Source organism: Microchirus variegatus (genome assembly GCF_963457635.1).
Source record: "Microchirus variegatus genome assembly, chromosome: 11".
Taxonomy (NCBI): domain Eukaryota; kingdom Metazoa; phylum Chordata; class Actinopteri; order Pleuronectiformes; family Soleidae; genus Microchirus; species Microchirus variegatus.
This window is the reverse complement of record NC_139812.1, coordinates 19,830,894-19,855,477: the sequence shown is the minus strand read 5'-3', so window position 1 is coordinate 19,855,477 and position 24,584 is coordinate 19,830,894. Positions and strand designations below refer to the sequence as shown.

Genomic DNA, 24,584 nt, shown 5'->3' with positions numbered 1-24,584 from the left:
GCTGATCCGATGGCTGCCGCATAAATAGCAGACATCACAGCAATTGACGACACACAAACTGCAAGAACACAATACAGCAGAGGCCGTAAAATTGACAACAATGTCATAGATAAGTATGTTGTTCAAAATTTGACAAAAAATTTGACACATTTTAAGTGAAATATTTAGTTTATTTAGTTTACTTTAGTATGTTGTCCAAAACATTTTTTTTCAGTTTTTTTATTTTTCAAACATTTGTTTTTGGGTTTTTTTGCTAAAAAAAACATCCATAGAGTTATTATGCATCCAAAGAGTTATTATAGAAATGAATAGCCAGTAAATAATGCCTACATGGCTGCAGCCCATGGTTTAAGACAAATGTCGGTTCTGTGTTGTCAGAGAAAACTTGGTTCAGTTGTGTTTCAGTTGATCCAGTGAAGGAAAGTTCTTCCTCCGCAGACGCTCCACTTCTGCCCAGAGGAGAACCAGCTCTTCTGCCTGCGCTCGAGCCAAGTCCTCCAGGTTCTTCTTCTGAACTATTTCTCGGAATCGCTCCTCTGTTGTCGCTGTGTGGTTTCCCTGTGACGCTGAAACACCAGACAGTGCAAACGATCAGTCACATGAGGGTCTAAACGACACTTGTGTGATAACGTATACGAATGACTTTATTACCTATGGCTTCGTGGATGTTCCTCATATCTGCAGCTGACACCTGCATATTCAGAAGCTCCTGTTCTAAACCCGTGTTTTCGTTCTCTTTCTTTGCCGCCTGCCTGTTGAACTGTTCGATCTTTTTTATGTGTTGCTGAATGTTGTGTTTATGAGTCTGCGAACATAAGAAATAATATATTATTAACTAAAATAAAAATACAAATAAGCTGATTGAGATCATCTTGTCTAGCGCTGTATTCGATTAATTAGTCAATTACTACTAAACTACTAAATTTTCAGCTTCTTAAATATGAATATTTTCCATATAACTCCATATAACAAAGAAATCGTTCAAGCTGAATTATTATGGATTGTGACATTGAGGAACATAATCATTTGCAGGTTTGGCAAACACAGATCAACATTTTCTGACATTTTACAGACATTGAGAAGTCAGTTACAGGCCTGATCTTGTCTTTTTCCTGTTACCTTCTCCTGAAAAGCTATCGTTTTCTCCAGGATGGAAATCTGCTTGGATGCACGACTGTCTCGATCGATCTTGTTGAGATACTGAAAGAAAAAAAGTTAAAATACTTAAAATTAAGTATTTTTTCTTGACTGCAGATTCCACAACAGGCAAAAACGCTTCATTTTCAGATGGTTCAGGGTGGTTTTGTTTATATTCAAAGCTTTACTCCCCTGGGTTCAATGATCTAAACAATGACAGGAAGCTTCGTGCCACGCCAAAGCAGACACTACCTGGATGTTTTGCCAGAAGGAAACTGGCACGCAGACCTGGAAATATGGTTTATTCGCCTTGTTGAATATAAGATGATGACTCATGTGGTCTTTGTGTGTTTTTTGCTGTTTTAAAAAAAATACAAATACAGTGAACTGCCAACAGGAGAAACCCATTTCTCTGTCAGGATTTGTCTGGTGTGTTTAATTAAACCTTTGATCAACCACGACATTAAAACCTGTGAATGTTTACGTTTGAATTACTCCATAAAGCCATAAACATATGTAGAGTAACGGAACCAGGGTGGGAAGCAATCAGTCTTTATCTACTTTCACTTCAGTGTGAGTTCTTCATATGTTTTTCTCAGATTTCATCTTTGTAAGTGTCTGGTCCCTTTGCTCGTCTATGACATTAAACTGAATGTGCAATAGAAAACATCTGTGGACATTTTTTTTGCATTTGTTGAACAAAGCAGAGGAGAAAATAATCATAATGAACAGATTAATAGATTTAAAGAAATAGCTGTAAGTTGCTCTGAATGTGAACAGATTTCTTCAGTGGTGTGCCACGAAATGAAATCCAGTTCCTTTTTTATTGTTTTTTATTGTTTTATTGTCGGTCCTGTTCTATGTTTGTTTTACGACCAAATGAAGCAGAGAACGTTTTCCTGTTTTCTTTAACTTTAACTTTTAAAGGATGTGAGTGAAAGGAAGCTGTTTCAATCCACTTTCTACCTATGAAGGTTTTAAGAGATGCACAAAGAAAAAGGGGGAAAAAAACAGGGTGTGGAGTTTGTTTGTGGAGCAGGGCGTGTGTACATGTGTGTGTGTCTGTAGAAGGCTGTGATTCAAACCTATCTTTGTGAGGACTTGTTGGCTGGTTCTCACAACTTTAATGTGTTTTTATTGAGGGTTTAGACTCAGTTTTAGGGTTAGGCGTGCATTTGTGAGGCTTAAGGTTAAGGTAAGAGGCTGCTGTACAAGAATGTGTGTGTGTGTGTGATAACAAAGATCATCCATCTGTGTACACAGGGATGGTAACAATTTTCAGCTTGCAAAACATCCCACGCTGCCAAACATCTGACTTTTTATCACCCCACTGAGGGTTTTTTGCCAAAAATGCAAACAGCGTCAATATTTCACCCCCCAAATGCAGATGTTTGAACGACAGCTCGACTTTATACGTATTGTACGCTCACCTGCCACTATATTAGGCACACAGGACACCGAGGTGGTTTCAATTCTTGGTTGTAACACATGTTTTGCCTCTCTATCATTTCAAACCAGTCTGGTGATTCTACTCAAACATCTGGCATCAACGGGGCATTTTTGCCCAGAGAAAACTGCTGCGCCCTGGATATTTTCTGTTTTAAGACCATTCTTTGCAAAAAAACAGAGATGGTTGTGTTTGAAAATACCAGTAGATAGAAAACATGCCACTTTTTAAAGTCACTTGAATCATTTTTACTCTTAATTCTGATGGTGGGTTTGAACTTCAGCCACTCTTACTTACTTACTTAAGTATGGTTTGAAACTTGAGCTGATTAAGGTTCCTGAGTGAGTGACATTTGTGACCTTTGACACATTATGTGTTTACATATTTTCTTTTTATCAGAACTTTGATTTGTAAAGGTTTGCCTTTCATTAAAAACAACTCATGTGAGATTTGTGTCCCCTTGTCCTTTTTGCACGACACAAGAAAGAACCCTAACCTTGTTATTATTGGTTAAAAAGTTATTTTACTTGAACATAAGTAAAATATTATTATAATAGTGGTACTTTTACTTGAATAGAATATTTCAGTACTGGTGCTGATTTGGCGCTATATTAGGGAAGCGTATTGCATTCACTTGAAAAAAAAAAAAAAATCCTGTTTTTCTGACTAATATTTTTTTTCCCTGTTTTTCTGTCTAATTTTTTTCTGTTTTTCTGAGTAATTTTTTTTCTGTTTTTCTGAGTAATTTTTTTTCTGTTTTTCTGAGTATTTTTTTTTTCTGTTTTTCGTGCAAATCTTTTTTCCCTGTTTTTCAGAGTAATTTTTTTTCTGAATTATCGAGAACTCTCGCGAGAACCTCCAACCTGCAAGTGACTCCCATACACCCATGGATATACATCCATGCATACACATATGGTGACTCCTTCCCGCACATACATGCCTCATAAATGATCTACCGTAGCGGGTCAATTAAGGTAAGGCGTGTAATTAGTTACACACAGACTATGATACTCTAGTTAGTTATGTTTTGGACTGTATCGCCGAAGGCGATTCCGGCGCCTCAGCGGCACACCGTGTGGATCCAATATTTTCAGCAGTCTCCTGATCGTCTCTTGAGTCACCACATAGCCAGCCTGAATGCATTTCAAATGCATCATCTTGTATCCATGGAGCATGCCATATCTGTCCAACTGATCCAGGAGAAAGATCGATATGTCTAGCAGATCTGAACGGGCTTTTCCTTCTGAACAACCGCAAAGTCCCCAGGTGCCTGTGTAAAGTCGACAAACTAATGATAATACCATCTATGTGACTTAAAGACAGGACTATCTCCCAGTGTCTTAAACCCAGATCAAAGTAAAACTTGATTAAACTAAACAAGCCATCCATGTTGTTATAAATCGAACTCTCAATAAAGGAGTGAATGTGTTTATTATTTCAAATGCTCTCTAAACTCAGAAAAAAATTACTCCGTAAAACAGGGGAAAAAAATTAGCACGAAAAACAGAAAAAAAAATTACTCCGAAAAACAGAAAAAAAATTACTCCGAAAACAGGAAAATAATTAGACAGAAAAACAGGGGAAAAAAATATTACTCAGAAAAACAGAAAAAAGATTATTCAAAAAATCAAACCGAAAATTAATTACTGAGAAAAACTGGATTTTTTTTTTTTTTCAAGTGAATGCAATACGCTTCCGTACTATATAAATACAATCTAATTTAATTTAAATGAATATTTACAGGTTGAACAGGTGTACCTAATACAGTGGTCGGTGAGTATACACTATACTGTATACTCTGCATGCACATAATAAGGTTGTGTTGTATTTGAGGATAAGAAGTTTTCTAGGTCACTGAAAAAAGAACATTTTAGGATCATGATTTCACTCACGTCCTGTTGCGCTTCAGACAGATGCAACATCCGGATGTCCCTCGCCTTGTTGTTGAGATCTTCTATCTGCATCCTCATCACCTCTTTCTCCCACCCGAGCTGGATGGTGCCTTTGCTGAAGTCTTTACACTCCACCATGGAGGTGATCTTCTGCTCTGCAAGCGTCTGAACACACACGTCTTCATTAGACAGTTACTCCAAATGTATACTGTACTGTAAATGTGACACTTTCATGTTTTCCAGTAAGTGCTGCCTGACCCTGATGGTTCTGTTGAGGTCTCCCACCACACTCGTGTGGAGCAGCACAGCGTCAGTGAAGTCAGCCGCCGTCTTGGTGGACACCTGACCCTGTTTGAGGACGACCTGGACCATGACGTCCATCATGAAACGGTTCTTCTCCTTATGTAGACTAGAACAAAACAAAGAGAAGCGCTTACACTATGTGCAGTTTAAACATTTATTAATAGCCAAAGATTACAGGATGTCGGCGGCTCACGTTCTTACCTCTCGAGTTCGTCAGAGAGGTTTTTGATTTCCTCCTCAGCAGCTTTGTTCTCGTCTCGCCTCTTCTGCAGAAATGCCTGCATCTCAGCAAAAGTCAAAGCTTTTTCTTTTACCTGCCAAAGATGTTTGGATGGTTAGGTTTATTAAATCTCTCTGTAAATGTTGTTTAAAGGTGCCATATGTAAGAATGTGGCCAAAAACGGTTACTACATTCAAATTCAAAATACCGAGGTCTTTTAGGTTTCGTTTTCTGACGTAACTGGCAACCCGTGGTTGCTCGGCAGCTGAGACTCTACTGACTGCAATGATTGGTAGACGGCAGTAGGTGGCGCCACATGCCAAAACATGATTTCAAAACATAAACATGATTTGCAGTCTGCAAAATATTTTTTTTAATGCAAATATTTTGTCTGTACTGTTGTTGTTGGTGAGTTCAGTTTGTTATATGAACATTATTCCTGAGTCTCTGTGACATATTAGGAGGATTTTATGGCCAGCTGCTTAAGATTTATTACATGCACCTTTAAACACTATGTAGAGATTAAAAAGATGCATCTACTATGTCTTTCCGGTTGTAGTCATCTTCAATCATTCGCTGTAGGCAATTGGACTCGCTTGAGTTAAGTTTGAAGACGTTTTACCCTCATCCAAAAGTGGTGTCAGAAATGAGGAAGGGTCTTTGATGAGAGACGAAACATCTCCAAACTTAACTCAGGTTAAGTTTGCCTACAGCTAACTACTGAGCTGTAAGATAAAAAAGTACCTGAAGAAAAGGACAACAAAGAGTGAAGGAAAAGAGCAGAAGTACAAATATTTGTACAATCTTTCACCTGCCGTGTCCTCACGCTACCTTTTGTTCACTCTCTATTTTTGCTCTGCGCACAAGACAGAACCTCTCCCAGACGGACGGGTTCAAGCCCTCTGGTATATATTCCGGCGCGTCCAGCTCCTCCATGGCCTTCAGCATTTTGCCAAGAGCGTCTGGAGCCAGAGAACCGCAGAGACGCTGCTCTTTAAGCAAGCTGGGTTTGCTGTCGGTCTGAGTCCTCAGCTTCTGAAGCCTGACGTTGCAAAAGACATTGAAAACAGAGTGTGTGTGTGTCGGCAGGAGTCGACACAAGTCAATGACTGTATGTTTCATGACACGTTTGCTGTGAAATTGTGAGGATTATAAACCTGGGTCTGCGCTTGAAGAGTTTATACAAGTGATCGACAACATGCGCCGGTACATCCAAGAAGTCCTTCCTGAAATCTTTGTCAAGAACCTTGAGAGACACAGATTATACACTAAGTTATTATAATAATAAGAATAACAATTTTAATTGTAATTAATTAATTTTAAAGGACAACAACATGATGAAAAAGAAAGTTAAGACCACATAAAAAAATCCGAATGTGTTGAATAAGTAATAAAAGCAATAAAACACAACATAAAAAAGATGATGGGACGACATTACTTGAAGGCAGGTCTGTTAAAAAAATGGGTTTTAGGAGAAATTCCCTGAATCTGCAAGTCTTAAAGTTAAAACCCTTGAGATTCAAGACTTGACTTTAGAACAAATTCATATAGTTGGCTCACACTGGGTTAAAATTTCTGCTCTGTAGCGCAAGACAAGCTTCAAAAGGTCCACAGTGTAAGAAATAGTGGCCTATGTTCTATGGTGGCATTGTCTAATGTACATTTAAAGGCTAAATTAAAAGCTGTGAAGCTGTGAAATGTTTTTTTTTTACTTTGAACGTAAAGTGTATAATAATTGTTGACATCTAATGTGAGACTACAGATTGCAACAAACAGAGGACCGTGACCCCCCCCCCCCACTCACCCCTACCTTCCCAAAGGATGTCAGGAAACTACGGTGGCCTTAGCATACCAGTTTATCTAGTGTATAAACATAGCGGTGCAAGAAAGCAGCCTCCATAAAACAAGGGACCTTGTATTTATTGGCACTATATTAAAGAATTATCTGCCATTAAAGCCTGCTAAATGTCACACATTGAACGTTTAAACCTGATCACGTGGCCAATGGGGAGTGAAAATCATTTCAGCGTCTCAGCTGCCTCACTTACTTTGTCCTCGGCTACGATGACGTCATAGGCCTCGTGAAAGAGTTCTACCTCCTCTTCACGTCTCCTCACCTCCTCTCCAATTTCATCCTGCCACACAGAGAAATGACCTGTTGATAACATGAGAGCAGTATGGACGGGAAACAGTATCCGGCAGTGTTGATGCCTGACGAAACAAGGAGGGCAGGTCGGCTCATGCAAAAAAACAAAACAAAAAACACTGGATGTGTTTGGCGGAACACCGGTGAAGTTTCAGTCAGGTGTCAGGTCTCACACAGAAGACGGACAGAATCGTAAATTCCTTCAGCGTTACTGTGTAAGAGTTTTCTGACCTTGTATGACAACGTTCTCTCAAGTTTGAGCTTGAGCTCCTGCTCTCGATTCCTCATCTCCTCTTCTGTGAGCACGGAGTAAAGAAGATACGTGATCCTGAGCTCTTCCTGATAAACACATTTATTAAAAAAAAAAAAAAAAAAAAACATTAAGTGAGAGTTTCTTTGAGGTATCAAATAGTGAGGGTTCATAAATACTGTACACTACAGATAAGCTGTCCTCATGAAGACCAAAACCTGGTCCTAATGAGACAGAACTTTATTTTTTTTGAGTTTATGGCTAAGATTTTAACTGTGGTTAAGTTAAAGTTCGGGTTAGGCATCAACTGGTTATGGTGAAGGTTCGGGATAACTCTTTCTTTAGGCTGTCCAAATGCATTTGTTGCCTCGTTAGGACCCTTTCTGGTATAAACACTGACCTTGTCAGGACCAGTAGTCCTCATGGAGACCAAAACCTGGTCCTCATGAAACAGAATGTAATTTCTGAGGAACTGGTTAAGATTTAAATTGTGGTTAAGTGAAGGGTAGGGGTCAGGCTGACCGAATGAATGAGGTCAATGAAAACGCCCTTAGAAGAATAGCAGCACAAACTTGTGTGTTGCAGGTATTACTCACGTTGTGGGGACCTAAATCTGACAAAATCAAGTCCACAAAATGTAAATGATTACAATTTGAGGTGAAGTTTTAAGGTTAAAGTGAGGTAAAGGTTAGGTTAAAGTTAGACTGGTAGTAGTTGAGATTATCGTTAGATCAAATCTCAATGTAATGTCCTCTTAAGACATAAAAAAACAGATGATGTGTGTATATGTGTGTTTGTACATTTTTCAGGGTTAAGGCCTGGTTTAAGGGTTCATGTTAGAATTAGGTTTAGGGTAAAGTTATGGTTAAGCACTTACTTGTGATGGTTAAGGTTAGGGTAAGGGATTTGGGAATGTGATATGTCAATGATGTGTCCTCACTAAGATGTGTGTGTGTGTGTATTGGATCACCTGATAAATGGCCATCTCACACTTAAATTTCTTCTCGTACAGTTTTGTCAGAGTCTCGTCGAACCTCTCCGTTGCTTCCTTGTTGGACGTCTGCAGTTTTTTCATTTCAGTTTCCAGTAACTGCAATAACAGAGTTTATTAATAACAATATTATTATTACTGATCGCTAATAAAAAGTCAATACATTTTCACAGTTGTGGCTAAAAAAAACGAAGCTGTGAGTGAATCCGCTGTGGTACCTTTTTGTATTTGTCTTTCTCTTCACTCAGGGCTTTGGTTTTCTTTTCATACTGTGTGTAGACTTTCTTCTCCTCCTCACTCCACTGATCTTCATCTCTGGTCAACACAAACTCAGGCGGAGGTATTTCCTGTGGAGTCCATTCAAAAGAAACTATGTGCCCCTCATGCTGATTTGTCAAAGTCAAATGAAACACAGTCTGGCAGTCAATTCAAGCAACAGCAAAAAAAGTCTGGGCATAATTTGAGAATGACGAGGATTAACATGTTCTTGTGTGAGTTTTATTTTGTTTGTTTTGGCTGCAGTGAGTTTTTGAGGAAATATTCGCTTCTGTTCTTATCTTTTTCTTCCAGAAACTCAAAAATGTGTCTGTGTTTTGTTTAAATCCCCCACAGTATTCAGATTACTATGACATTATGACAAAATAAATCATCAAATTATTGAGTTATCCCTGCCTTGACTTGACCAACACTTTCTTAACACAACAATATTAAATTTTTAAATTGTTTCGAACATATTGGTATATAGAGTTGCGCAGTTTTCTGGTTGAAAAGTTTTTCTTTTGAGGCGTTTGTGCTTCTCAAAGAGTGACAATACACTGTAAATAAATACATTACAAAATAAAATACCTAGTGATTATGAAATGTATCACATGATCCTAAAATACGCTTCTTATTACCTTTAATTTCAGATAAAACCTGGTTTATTTCTGCGGCCCTTTTAATGATAAATGAAGGAAATTTATATTTATATATATATATATAAGTCAAAGTCCAGTGTGTAAAGTTTAGTGAAATGTGAGGTGACATGCAACTTCACCAATCAATGGTGCTTCACTTTACACACCGTTCCTTTAATATTAGTCTGAAACAGCGGTGATTTTCCTGCAAAAACAACAACGAAGAAGCACGTTAACACACCATTTTTAAGATGTCATCTTCTTTCACTTCAAGCATCCCCTCCATCATGTCATGGAGAGCTCTTTCTCTGCTGTTATCCCCCTGCAATTGACAGGTGAAAAAAAACCAAAACCATAATGAGCGTAGCAACATGTGAAGTATTGGAACGTGACAAACAGGAGCTGAGAAACAAAAACACATTTATGACGGCGGTGTACCTTGGCAGCCAAACGTCTTTGTTCCTCCAGCTTCTTCCTCTCCTCTTCCTTCTTCTGGTCAGGGGTGAGGAACTTTTCTGCTTTTATCTGAGAGCAGGACAAACACGTAAACCTCACACTCACTTTGTTTCACAAACATGGTCAGCTTTGTATGTCGATCTGGATGTTGTGGAGGTGTCAGTGACCTCAGAGTCGTCCACAGTGAGCAGCCTCTCCGGCCACTCGCTGCTGCTCAGACTGGGCTCCCACAGCTGCTCCTCCATGTCCAGCTTCAGCGTGATGTCCCCGATCAGTCTGTTCCTGTCCTTCACACGGTTCAGCTCCAGCAACTTCTGCCTCTGCACGGCCTCAAACTCTGCGTTGAAAGATGTCTTGATGCGATATATGACATCCTGCATTTGGGATTAAGTGAAAATTTATTGTGAATTATACACCATTTCAAATCCTACTGGACTGGCGAACTGTCCAGGGTGTACCCCGCCTATCGGCCAATGTCAGCTGAGATAGGCAAAGCACCCCTCGCGACCCTCCGGTGAAGGATAAAGCAGTAGATAATGGATGGATGTGACAAATCCAAATAAACACTTTTACTTTGAAATTCTGTGAAATATTAATCATGCACAACTTTATTCCGATATCACGATGGAATATTGTGTTAAAATCATAAGCTCATATTGCCCACCTGCTAGTGAACATTTGAGTTTGACACCCCTTGACATTCTGTCAAGATTCTGTCTTTGTTGTCAAATCTGCTACATGTACAGCACGTTCAGAGAATCAGCTAAGGCACGAGGTGTTGCGTGTTGTAGGGTTGTGTGGTGGGGCAGGGAGTTTTGTTTTGATTTTGTGAATTGATTTAAGCTGCTTGTCTTTAATTTCTTAGAAAAATCTCCTTTATATGTGATCCTTATCTTTATCTTTAGCTATATTTTGTGTGTGTTAAGAACAGCGAACCCTTGTTGTCAACCTGAAATCTGACACTCTTCCCCACCTGCAGCAGAATAATCTGGTTGATCATCTGTTCTGTGGTTTGCAGGCTGAACTGATCATAGACGTAAGGATTGGAATATCCCAGCTCGGCAGAGAAGCTTCCCGTCACGGCAGCTCTCTCTGCTGCGTGCTCTTCCTCGCCCTGCTCTTCCTCTTTAGGGCTGGGCGTGTTGAAGCTTTTCTTTAGGCCACGCTGCTGAGGAGAAACGGAGACAGACGGATACTTTATATGAAAGGGTTGCGATAAGTGTTGATGTAGAAGACGACTGAATTGGAGGCTTCATTCTGGGAATATCGCAGTCAGAAGAACTAGCCCAACACTTGCTGGTAGCCACACGGTCGTAAATCTGGAGACGTCTCAGCCCTGGTGGACTGGCGCGTATTCAAGCATTTCAGCAAATCAAAACACTTAAAGGTCAAATGAAGGCCTAGGATTCAAAGCATCAACACATTTTACAGCAGCAGACTCCATTTTACTTGAGTGAAAAATGTGCAAACAACAACAACACCACACTGAAGAAGCTGCGCCTCTGCAACGCTTAGAAAATATTTTTGCCGTGACTTTGCACGCCCGCAAATCATCGTATCATGTGATACCCTCTAACTCATCACACGTGTGTTAATCTGGGTCTAAACCACGGAGCGCTCGCTGCTTACAGAGCTGGCAGCCATTTCGATCCTCCTGGTGTTCTGCACCCTGTGAAGTTCCTCCACCTCGTTTTCGGTGCGCTCTCTCAGGGCGTAGTTCTTCACCTCGTGTTTGGAGTGAAAACCCTGCGGTAGACAAAACAACGAGTATTATAGGGTTAGGGGTTAGGAAAATATATACAAACACAGTATATGTGAGCATCAAAAAAATGGTTTAAGGTTTAGTCACTGTTTACAAAAAAAAAAAAAAACATACTCAAATCAGTCAGTAATTTTTAATTTAGTCATTTTTGCCACACTTGAGTAAAACCTGTTCTACTTAAAGGTGCCATATGTAAGAATGTGGCCAAAAGCTGTTACTACAATCAAATTCAAAATACCGAGGTCTTTTAGGTTTCATTTTCTCTGCCATTGTAGCTCAGAAGTAATTGGCAACCCGCTCAGCAGCTGAGACTCTACTGACTGCAATGATTGGTAGACGGCGGTGGGTGGCGTAACATGCCAAAACATTATTTCAAAACATAAACATGATTTGCAGTCTGCAAAAGATTTTTTTTAATGCAAATATTTTGGCTGTACTGTTGTTGGTGGTGAGTTCAGTTTGTTATATGAACATTATTCCTGGGTCTCTGTGACATATTAGGAGGATTTTATGGCCAGTTGCTTTAGATTTATTAAATAATGCACCGTTAAGTGTGTGTTTCTGCTCTTACCTTTATGGCTCTGCCCTTGACCTTCATTGAATCCCAGCACGCCCTCTTCAGGACGTCACGGAGGTAACATTTTGCGATAATCTCCCGCTCGATTTCTTTCCTCACCTACAATGCAGATACACAACGAATCACCGCCATTATTCAATCTTATAATAAAATTAAAAGATGAATTGGATGCATGTTAGTCAATCGTGTGTGTGTTTTACCCTCGTAACCTCCTGCTCCACCATGACCTCTAATCGCTTCTGCTCCTCAGTGTCCAGGTTGAACTCCTGCTGTGGCAGACGCTCGATCGCTGGGAGATTCTCGTTTTCACGCATCAACTCCCGAATCTGATGATTGCAAGACAGAGCTGCTTTGTAAATGTACACCCAGGTGCCATACCTTGTTAAAGCTGTAGTGCTTCATTTTAAACAAACAAATTAGTTCAGCTCCTCAGTGAATCTCTATTTGTTTCGGCAATCATTCCCTCACTGCACACAGGAAGTTATTTGTTTTATGTCAAGACAGACGGAGTAAAGGCGAAAAGTGAATTCTACTGTTAAAAAAAACACTTTGTTTTCGGGGTTTTTTTACGTTTGGTGGGACAAACCCACCTCTGTGCTGCAGCTGTATACACACAAATGCTCCCTCAGTCAGGTGAGGGATGCAGAAAAAAATTATTTGACATCATTTCTGTTCACAACGACCAAACAGAGGCTGAATAATAATAACAAAGTTACAGCTTTAAAAACATAAATATACGTTTACAGAATTCACAATAAAGTTGTCGTGTTTAGCTGGTAAATACTTTATAATCAATACTCTTAATTTACTGTGAGTATGTAATGTATGGGGCTGTGTAATTACACGTGCAATTTAATTGTTATGTGTCGTAAACCAATAATAAATGTTCAGTTCAAAACAGGTAAAATGTTCTTGATGATAATTTGAGTTAGGTAAACACACAAGAGTTTTGCTTGTAAATACTTTGCCACCATGATCCGTCATTTACTGTGAGTATGTAATGTATGGGGCTGTATAATTACACATGTAATTTAATGCAAACACACTTGTCATGTGAGCTCACATGCAGTGTCTGCTACTTACAGAGCGACGTAACTCTGTCACGGTTTTCCTCAGATTTTCCTTCATCTCGGAATGTTTCTCATTCTCTTCTTTCATAACCTGTGAAACATATCCAATTTAAGGGTTAGGGAAGGAGGGGGGAAGAATGATATTTGAAAGAACAATAAGATTTAATTATACTTAGACAATAAACCAAATAACATCAACATGTTTTTTTTAAGTCTAATTTGCGACACCGTCTCGTGTCAGCGCAAGTACAAAAACATTAATAAATCAACTTTACAACATAGAAAATTTAAAAGAAAAAAACCTAATTAAGTGCCGTTCAGCACTTCATCACTCAACATGATGCAGCCTGACTGAAAATGAAGTGCTCACAGAGCATGTGAGTCAGATTAGAAAGTATGTTGGTGCATAAAAAGTGTCTCAGTCTGTATCCCACGTGTGGTTACCAATGAGGTGTGAAAGCTTCTAAACTGACACACCTTCATTATTTATATGTTTACTATTATCAGGAAGCTTTGCCAGCTTACAAAGTACTCCATGTTTTTTCACAAATGCTTATCTGCTTCATAGAACTAATTACTTAACATCGAGACAATTTTTTCTGCCAAAAACAACTCAGGTGCAAAAGTGCAAAGGGCATTTTTACAAACCTCCAGCTGCAATGTTTTAAGAAAAGTACTGGAAGTGCTGAATCAGATATTACCCACATGGTGCACCACCTCAAATATTACATTATGTGAGTCACTGACCGCCTCCCGTCTGCCTTCCAGCCAGGTGGGATGTGAAGGCGGAGCAAACGCCGGGCTGTTAAAACTCTCATGCTGCTCCGTCACATCCAGAGAATCCGCTCCACCACTGCACTACAGTGTCAACAACACACACACACAAAACCCCCACACAGATAAAAAAAAAAGAAAGGGGAACAAGTATTAAAGCATTTGTCTTGAACAAATTCCATTGCAATTAATGGGAATGAACTGGACATTTTCAAAACTGAAGGTTGAGAAGTTAAGTATTGTTGGTAAATAGCATAATCTTGGCTAAAACAATCTGATGTGATGCAAATAGAGTTGAATATCAATTAGGGCTGCAACTATTATTCAATTAATCGATTATTAATCTATCGCCAACTATATTGATTGTTGATTATTTGTTTGTTTTGTATTCAAAAAAGTTTCTCTGATGTTTCAGCTTCTTAAATGTGAATATTTTCTGGTTTATTTGCTCCATTTGACAAAGAAATGAATTAAAACTGAAACTGTTATAGTAATATTAACTGTTGACTAAGAAGCTGTGATTTGATGTGAATGAAAACTTCAGCGTTGTTACAGACATTTAAATTAATAAATATCTTAAAGTCTATAAGCTGAGTGTTTTAATAGCCACAGAAAAAGCAACAGAGTTAGGTGATGGTGTTGTATCGGCGTACATGTAAAACAAACCAGTGATACAACATCAGAGTAGATTATTGTTTACCTCGTTTCTCTCCGATTTTCCAGTGACAGCGCTGGATCCTTGTTTCCACACAGGCAGGTCAACGAGGACTGGGTTTTCTGTGGTGAATCGAGTCTTCACGTCAAGAGCCAGAGACTGACTGTGCTGAGCATCTGTGATCACCTGAGCATCCGCACCTTTAATCCTGTATGGGGCCACGGAAAACACAAGATATAAGAGCCATTCTTATATCTTAACACCTTAAACAACTTAATAAAATAAGTAAGTGACCTTATGGATTCACCGAAACTGTGTGTGCATGCGTGTGTTCTTTATGTGTTTCTTTGTGAGGACCAAAAAACATATAAACCATAGGGAGTAAGGACTTTTTGTCTGGTCCTTACAACATTAAAGGGCTTTTGGGGAATAGACAGTAACACCCTTGTAAAATCAAGGTTAGTTTGTTTGCACTTTGAGTTCAATTATGTTTAAAACAAAATATGGAAAAAGTAACTAGTGCAACAAAGATCCCTCCAACATTTAGGGACCAACACAACCATTCACACCTAGGTGGAAGCTGGAAAACCTGGAGAAACCCCCCACACACACGGGGAGAACATGCAAAATCCACACAGAAAGGCCTTTGATCAGATGAGGATCTGAACCACTGACCGTCTTGCTGTGAGGCAACAATGCTAGCCACTTTACCGATGTGTGGGCCCTGTAACCATGATATGGTTATATAACTATTATTATCGTCCATATCTATAATTACTGACTTTCTCTGCATGTGGTGCTCAACCGCAAAACTGTTTGTTCCCACTAAAGTCTTCCATATAGTATGTAATTTCATTTTTAAAACAAGTACGTTTTCTTCCTAAAGCAGCTGAACGGGGTCAAACATGGACTCAAAACAGGAATAAATAAAGCATTTGCTATGGACGACACCAGGTTTTGGTGACTCAAAATAATCTCCAGGGCTTTTGTGGATCATAATCAAAGAAAAGATTATTCCACTGTGACTCACTGGGACAACAATGGAGAACTATGACTAAGAGTAATAAGCGATATAAAAGCTTTATCTCAGCTTTTTCTCAGATCACTACATCAAAACATTTTAGTTGTTCCACAGAGCAAACACAGAGTGAAAAGAAAGAGTGACTGAGCACATTCATTCAGTGCCTTGTCTGGGATCAGCTCACTGCACTGCAGCTGTAAAGTTTTATTTCCTTTCTTTTTTATTAAAGCGTCTTTGAGTGACCTGAAAAGTGCAATAAAAATCGGATGTATTATTATTATCATTGTTATTATTATTATTTCATGACCTACAATTAATACAGTTTCATATCAATGAAGCATATCATCTTGTATTTTATGTCACTTTTTTAATTATCATTGCACTTATTTAAGTGCTATTATCACATTTTATATGTGTACATTATTACACTATTGTCTTCTTATTTTATTTTATTGTGTATTCCTTTTGGACTATTGTTGGTCTTTATTTGGGAGGTTTCTGTTATTTAACAAAGCAAACACATCCTTAAAAGTATATCGGTTTAAGGATTTGAGCAGACACTGGTAAATAAATACAGTATATACACTTTCCAAATACATAAAATCTGTTTTAACTTTAAAACAAACAAAGGAGGGCGATGTGGAATGTGACTGGGATGTGATTCAGTTTGCAAACCATGCCGTGAAGTTTATTGGATCTTTGCTTTCCTGTCGATTATTCTCATAATCCCTCAGGAACCTCCACTTCAGCTGTGTTTATTTAATGCGAGAGGCAAAAGTACTTTTAAATGTACACAACTTCAAACTGCTGGAGAGTGAGCAACGCCGCCCCCTGCTGATCACGGCTGTGCATTATGTGAACACGTCAGTGTGTGCTTGCTGCTTTACCTGAGCCCAGTGCACACAAGAGATTCGTCTTTGAAGCCAGCAGTGAGAAGCCCCAGGCCTTCGGCAGAGAAGGTCACACTTCGGACTCCGCCGAGACGACACGAGTGACACTGCAGCTCTGTGTAAAGCTCCTGTAGGTGCAGCAACAGTGTCGTAATCAAAATAATACACATCATAACCACAGGCTGTGAAAATGTGGTTAAAGACTTTCAAGCTCCTACCAGGGAGGCAGTTTCTCTGATGCGTAACAGACCATCACGGCCCGCAGAGGCCAGCCACAAGTGATGAGGAGACAGAGCGAGACAGGCAGGACCCAGAGGATGAGCGCTCACTTCCTGCTGTGGGTTCAGCTGGACCACATGTTGTTGACCGGTGAGACCATCTGTGTCCTGAGAGGAAGAATCAGAGGAAAACAGAATCAAAGAATCACCTTTAAGCCGCCTTTTTAGGCACACCGGTACGGCTGCAGAAATACTGCTCTACTGTATATACCAGGGTATGTGATGAGAGTGGAGATGAAGACATTTGACTAGAGTGTCAAAGCAGAAGACAACACCAGGTGTCGGACCCTGCCACTTTATTAGTTGTCCTGTGTACCTAATAAAGTGGCTAAAGAGTGTATTTGTTCTTTAAATTGAATAGATATAACCTTATTTAGGCTACTATTTATTGGAAAATTAGCAAAGCCCTTGAACTGGAGTGTTGGGCAGCAGCAAACCTCGGGGAGCTGAAAGCGCTGGAGAGATTTCTTCTTGTGACAGTAACCAAACACCTCACTGACTCCAAGCACACAGGACTGAAGAGGATGAGGGACTTCATATGTGGACACTTTGAGGACATGAGAAGACAGACAGCCGTGCCGGTCTACGCAGTCAGGACCTGCAGGTAAACAGACATCACAGGGGGCAACGCCTTAAAAAACAGACGAGTCATGTTTTTAAATTGTATATCGCATGTGAGGGACTGCTGCCACACCCTGGACTTTAATCGCTCTCTCTTTTGTTCAACATAAGCTGCTGTATAAACAAAATGTGTGTTTTTCTAAACCCTTTAGTCACTGGGCTTTCTTTTATATGTAAGGCTTGAGTCAACATGTCAAAACATTTGTAATATCCTCTTCAGTCCCATTAACGGGTCCTGAATTTGTTCTCTGGAGGTGGATGCTTCTTTAGGCACAGAGGACTGATGAGATTTTCCATTTCACTTGACACAACAGACAGAGAGGATAAGTGGTCGTCCAGTGTGATTACAGATTTATTCAACATACACTAACTATGGAGGAGGCCACTAACTTGTGATGGTTAATGTCTTGTTGTGGGGATATTGTGGGATTGTCTCCACTCCCTCTGACTGTCTGTTAGCAGAAAATCAGTCTTGCAAGTTCAGAGCCACCACTTTAAAACCATTGATGACAATGTAAACCTCATCTCACCACAATTCTGTCAGTGAGTATTATGAGATATTATGAATAAAGTAACATTTATTAGACTAGGGAACACTTTTTCGTGTCCGATACTGATACTGATATCAGTCATTTTAGACATTTTATACTAAGACACTGTTAACGCCACATCTGATGATGCATTTACCAACTACAGCCATTTCAAGCTATTTGACCATAACTCTCCAACTGTGAAATAAATATTCTTCTCCCACAAAGAAGAAATTAGCAGCCCACAACATGACTCAGCCATTTTGTTTTAGTCTGTTCATAGTGAAGCATGCAATATGTAGGTTTTTGAGAATCTTTGGAGTTTAAAATGATCAATACTTCTCTCTGCTCTGGATGGGTACCTAACTGTTTTAAAATGACTTGTGCTGATTCAAATAATAATTGAGATAATTCCAAACTTTTAATATTCAGTCACCTAAATTTGGACTGTACCTGTGAGGTCCTTTGCAGACAGAGAGAGCAGCGTGAGCAGGCTTCCACCCTGATTCTTAAACTCCGGTCTACCGCACAGTGCAAGTACTTTCACCTGTTCACGGTCTCTGATGCACTGAGTGGAAAGTGACAAAACTGGTCCAGGAGCAACTACAGCGGAGTAAAATGACAAAAGAACAGAAGTGAGTTAGAGCTCCTCTGACATTTAATGCCAAAATTCCCAAAAAACATTATTAAGTTAAGTTAAGTAAGTTAAAATATGACAGTTTGAGAGACAATGTTGACAGTGACAGCATTTCGGCATATACTATATTCACCTGTGCGTCCTATGACTGAAAACTGCTTTGATGGCTTTGCATCTATTACATAGACATTTGAATCTGAGGCACCGGTGAGAAGGTAGTGACCCTCCTGATCAAAACTGTGGAACACACACACACACACACAGAGAGAGAGAGAGAGAGAGAGAGTGAGAGAGAGAGAGAGAGAGAGAGAGAGAGAGAGAGAGAGAGAGAGAGAGAGAGAGAACGTATAGTTGAGGTTACTCATTAACACATTGTCCCCAAACTCTTAGTTAAGACTAAAAGGTGTATATGTTTTAAATAACATACACAATATTAATATTTTTGTTGTCAATTTAACAAATCTTGTAAATGATTAGTTTACCAATTCAAATTATTATATTAGTGTTGCTCTTGATTGATAGTGTGATTTAAGACAAAATAGTTTGACTTTTACTCACTTTAAAAGGTGGGTCCCCATAGGTATGTTTATATAAGTATATATCTGCTTTAAATTTTAAAGTGTTTGGGTTTAGTAGCCCTAGGATGTAGCCTACATATAACCTATGTATTAACATGAAGCCTATATACAGCCTACATAGCCATTGTCGTATATGTACTTTAGACAAGGGCCTTGCTTCACAGAGCCTGCCATCTTGTGCCGCTACATTTCTACAGGAGCCTGAATGAACAAACGCCAGAGTGTGCATCTGACCTTTTGAAGCAAAAGCTTGCATTGCAAATGAAGAGTAACTGCTCCCTCCACATAAACTTGATGCAAAAAAATCCAAAAACAAGTATGTGAAAGAGGCCACCATAGTTCCCTGACAAGAGTCTCACCACTTTTTTTACGTACTGGACCTATCATTTGCTCTTATAGTCATTATATATTCTGGGTTGTGACCAATCATGCCTCTACTTTACACATAAACATGAAGATTTTTAAGGGAAAGTGTGACAGTAATGGTGGATACTTGCACTAAGTGATCGACCGGACAGTGGTAGAGCTGAGTCTGATGCACCAGACGAGGCTCCTGCTCCCTGTTCAGGTCAACAAAGAGGACGGTCCCTGACGATGTACCCACTGCTGCGTATCGTGCAATGGGACAGCAGGCCAAGCTTGTCACCTGAACAAACACACGCACAAAAGACGTGTTTACACTTGCTGTGATGCTTTTTGTTTGACATGAATGTTGTATGTTGTGAATCTGACCTCAGCGTGAAGAGACAGGGAGCCGTGGCACACTCCATCTGCAAACCACAGCTGCACTTCTCCAGAATCCCTCACTGACTGTGACCAGCAGCAAAAACACACACAAAAACAGCATCACTCACTTGAGACTTTTGTCACAAGAGAGTATAATTCTTGGGAAACATAAAATGTTTTACCACACTAATGTTCTCATCGGTCGGCAAAAAAGCTGCTGCCACAAAGTTTCCACTGAGGACGTCCGGGACCTTCACTACTTTGTCTGACCGGGTAGAATTCAACACGTACATCTGACCCTAAAGAATAACAACCCTACTTTATTGACTTGAACCAATTAAGTTTAAAAAAACTTTTTTTTTTTAAGTTTTTTTGTCAAATAACAATTTGAAGAAGTGCTTCACGAGAGAATGTATGAGTACTCACTGTATCAGAAGATAAAAGTAACGTTTCATGGTCGGGGGAGTGCGTCACATGTGTGGCAGGTCTGTCTAACGTCCATGTTTGTGTGACGTCAATCTGAGTCCCTTTGATTTGCAGACAGTGCACCGAGCTGTCCTGTGAGTGACACACATTTTACAGCATAACTATAATATAATATTACATAATTATATAGAGAAATAACAAATAACAAGCAAATAACAGTTTTGTTTGGAGGTGGTGGGGAAAATCGACAGTGAAATATTGCAATATTATAACTCTTTTAACTATTTTTTTTAGCATATAATTTTTTTTAACTGATGTTACAAATAAACATGACACCTTTTATAAATTAGAATATAAAAATGTAGAAAGAAAAATAAATCAATGTTTCAGACCACTAGATGGTGCTGAATGCTCACTCTCACTAGAGATGTCGTGGGAGTATATCACAATATATGATATAATAAATACTCAGCATTTTGCAATATCATGATAATATCGTATTGTGACTTAAATATCGCGATGATATTGTACCGTGGTGTTTCTTCCCACGATATTCCCACCCGATTCTCACTCCTAATAAACAGTTGATTTTGTTGTTGTTTTTTAACAACTCTTTCTTAGTCAGTAATAACACATCTTATAACTTAATATTAAGTGGGCCGAGCCACATGAACTAGATTATGGGGCCGCGAGTTTGAGGCCTCTGTTTACAAAGAGCATTCCTGATGCCTGATGAAATTGTAACTCAGATTAGCAGTTGGCAGAAAATGAATGCATTAATCTTCCTGTAGTGTTATTAGGTTCATACCTTCCCCACAGCGATCAACCCATTCTTGTTAAGGGTTAAACCTCGGAAGCTGGACTGTCTCAGATCAGCGATGGCATCAGGACCTAAACATACATGAAACACAAATCAGATGTCTATTTCCGAATAAAACGTATATATGTATATATACATATAAGGGAGAGAATTATTTGCAGAGAATATGAAAAAAAAAAAGAATCCCACAGTATGTGTTTGTTTACTTGTGGGGTTGAAGACAACAGAGACACAGAGGCTCTCTGGGTCAACGAGGAGCAGGAATCCTTCTTCACAGCCCACACAGAGCTCAGACGTGGCTGTCCAGCAAATGGCAGTGGGAGTCAGTCTGGCTTTGGTGAAGAGTTCAGCCTGACAGTGTGTTAGGTAACAGTTTACATATTTGTCTTTGTTTGTGTGCTAGACAGCAGTGCTATCTTTAGACAAGCTATCACCAAACATATAATATACAATACCGCAATGCTCTCTGCCTCATTGTCCTTGAGCCCTGCGATGGCTGAAGGAGGCATCTCTGGACCGAAATATGACAATTTGTCACCGAACGTATAAGAAGTGGACGTCAGTTTCTCAGCGACAGATCCATCTGTTGTAGGAAGCTCAAGCACACTGGAACACAACAAATAGGATATCAATATCTGGTCCAATACATCATTTTCTTCCTCAACTAATAAGGTGTACATTGTAGAACCTGAAAACATGTTTATATATTTTGCTATTTTTTGTTTTATAAACATTTTTTGCTTGTACATCATTGTTATCATTGTTCAATTTGTTCTTGATATTATTTTAAGATTATATTACAATATTCCATCATGATATCGAGCAACAACACTATCCATGACGATATTTGACATAATTTCTAAATAAAACCTTTTGTTTTGGACATGGAACAATGCGTATATTGCAAATGTTTTTAATTTTTTAATTTTTATATTATACTGTATATTACTTATTTTATATCCTATTGTAATAGTGTAATCTTATCTAATCCAATACACAGTCTGCTTAACACAGCAGCGTCATCTAGGATTTACATTACATTTACATTGTGTTTTTTAAGTACTAACGGCAAGTAAAACTAATTACATGCAGCTAAGGAAGTTTCAATGATCTGTAAATGACAGATGTGGATCAGTTTAAATTTTAGATTTGTGCTTAAACCAAGTCGACTTTACCATGGTTTTAGGACATGAAAGCTAGCGCTCTTCTCCATGTTCCACACAGTGACGGATGTTTTGCCCAGAGAGCAGAGCTGAAGCCAGATCATGGGGTTGAACACCAAAGAGACGACATCTTTCCCAGCTTGTGGTTGTGAGCAAATTGGTTCAGCAGTTTCCCAGTTCCTGCATCACACAGTCATGATTACAGTAACAGAGCTGATTCAACCTAAATGAATATATAGTTGAAAAAGATACTGTGCACATGTGGCACACAGTGTCATGTAAAGTGGACAGCGTTTGGTGGCTCACCACACTGTTATGGTGTGGTCTGGAAGGGACGAACAGCAGCCCAAATAAGGACCACCATCACTTAAGGCCAGAGAGGTGTAGTCCAGCTGTGCTGATCCTAGACAAATAAACAATAATATTTATTTATTTATGTGCATTCCATCAAAAAAATAATAAATGATTGATTAAATCAGAACCTGACAGTCAGAATATTATAATTACTGTTGTGCTCAGCTGGTTAAGAGGATAAATCACACAAGTATCAAGTCACATTTTGACATGCAGGAAAATCACAGGCTCTGTTCAGTTCAAGTACAGTCGTTAAGGGCGATGAGCTGCGTGATATCAGGAAGCTGAATGGAATCTGGCCATCATTAATTTGATCATGAACAAACATGTACACCTGTGATTATCCTCCCATGACAAACTGGCAGTTCTACTCTGTTATTTTTCAACAGTAGCATCAACAACACTTTGGCAGGTCTCAGTGGGATAGACACAGGTATAAATTATCTAATAACTGTTGACCTGAACTGAACCCTTGTTCATGTTAATCAGAAACACCTGTGCTTTTGCTGCTAAAATGTATAAACCCAAAGTGTCCCAAACCACCTGAACACACCATGTTTATCAAAAACATATTTTATCCTTTGCAATAAAAATAAAAGATAAAACAAAACTTTACCTTTCAGCACATTCTTCAACTGAAGCTCTGGGAAAACATACACAAATATAGAGGGTGATAATCTCTGCTCAGAAAAAGCAAAAACCCCAGTGTTGCCATTAGCTGTCAAAGCTCCAACGCCCCTGCCTGGATTCTGCAGCACACCCTGACTTTTAGTCTTCAGGCTCAGGAAAGAGATATTATTTCCACACATGTAACAGACTGTGTTATTGTCGACAAACTCGACAGTCTGGTTTGTGAAACCTTGCGTCCACCTAGAAGCAGTAACACAAATCCAAAAATAAGCTAGGTGGCTAACTACTGTTGGCACAAAATATAATAAAAAAAACAACAACAACAACAAAAAACGAGCATTGAATACAATGTGCTGTGCTGTTAAGCAACCATACCTGACTTTTAAAGTTCTACTGGCATCCATGTTGAGTTTATTTTAGAACCACACACATGGAATTCAACCGTTTCAGGCTAAAAAAAGAAACAACCAAACAAAAACACTGGCAAGTACTACGTAACCATAGCAACAAAAAAACTGGACCGGCGTAATGTGGCGGATTGATACTACGCCAATCTACTACGGTTACACTTTAAACAACGTGCTAAATAAATCGACGTTGACACTTTAAACTAATTTGGGGGTATATTCGTATTTAGTTCATGGCGGTAGAAAGTTGCTATGCGTTGAGAACACGATCCATTTCCTGCGGGTTTGTAGGAAGTAGGAACTACTTTTTCTTCCGCCAGTAAAAACAGCATGGTCAAGGAAGTGAAAATCCAACTCATTTTCTGAATTAAGTTCTGCTATTGTTGTTATATTGTCCCTTTACATGTATTTCAACTGATAAAAAAAAGGGACCGAGTGAGCTAATATACTCAGATATAACCCATATAGATTAAATAAAACAATTTTAAAACATTACACAATGTAAATAAAGGACTGAGTCATGAGCGAAATAGTCATTTTGAGGAAGACTAAGTGAATTTGCCCTTTCAACAAATATAAAGGACTCTATCAAGTGAAAAGTTGCATTTACGGGTTGTCTTAATCCTTTATAGGCATTTCAATAGTAAGAGGGACAAAGGGAGCTGCAATATAACCCCCTTTAATGGAATGAAATAATTCAGAGGCACAAACAAGCTTTTATTCAGAAGGCAAGCTCTGTACTTACTTTGGGGATTTAAAACACTACATTTTAGTAGTAGTTATATATAGGCCTCTTACCGGTACAAAAATTTAATAGTACTAATACAACCATTTTGAATTAAATTTAAATAATTCTGAGGCAAAAACAAGCTTTAATACCTGACATAGGTGTGTTTACAGTGCATAGTTAGTTGCACATACTGTATT

The 24,584-nt window shown here is 39.0% G+C and overlaps 1 protein-coding gene across 1 annotated transcript; it reads right to left on the bottom strand.

The window, feature by feature from the left end:
* Positions 1-200: 200 nt before the first annotated feature.
* Positions 201-23,654, bottom strand: cfap43 (cilia and flagella associated protein 43; the record flags this gene model as incomplete). The annotated part of the gene is made up of 38 exons (XM_083897417.1): positions 201-566; positions 652-805; positions 1,120-1,200; positions 4,477-4,641; positions 4,735-4,885; positions 4,981-5,093; positions 5,831-6,041; positions 6,157-6,245; positions 7,048-7,134; positions 7,377-7,484; positions 8,366-8,485; positions 8,605-8,733; positions 9,524-9,604; positions 9,721-9,807; positions 9,906-10,112; positions 10,712-10,906; positions 11,368-11,484; positions 12,072-12,176; positions 12,278-12,403; positions 13,161-13,238; positions 13,895-14,005; positions 14,622-14,784; positions 16,485-16,615; positions 16,706-16,873; positions 17,203-17,363; positions 18,370-18,519; positions 18,687-18,780; positions 19,625-19,777; positions 19,864-19,941; positions 20,040-20,156; positions 20,284-20,415; positions 21,092-21,174; positions 21,310-21,454; positions 21,559-21,709; positions 22,279-22,446; positions 22,573-22,669; positions 23,237-23,490; positions 23,626-23,654. 38 exons carry the CDS (start codon positions 23,652-23,654, stop codon positions 391-393), a joined length of 4,965 nt encoding a protein of 1,654 aa, XP_083753543.1. The 3' UTR covers positions 201-390.
* Between the last annotated feature and the right edge of the window lie 930 nt (positions 23,655-24,584).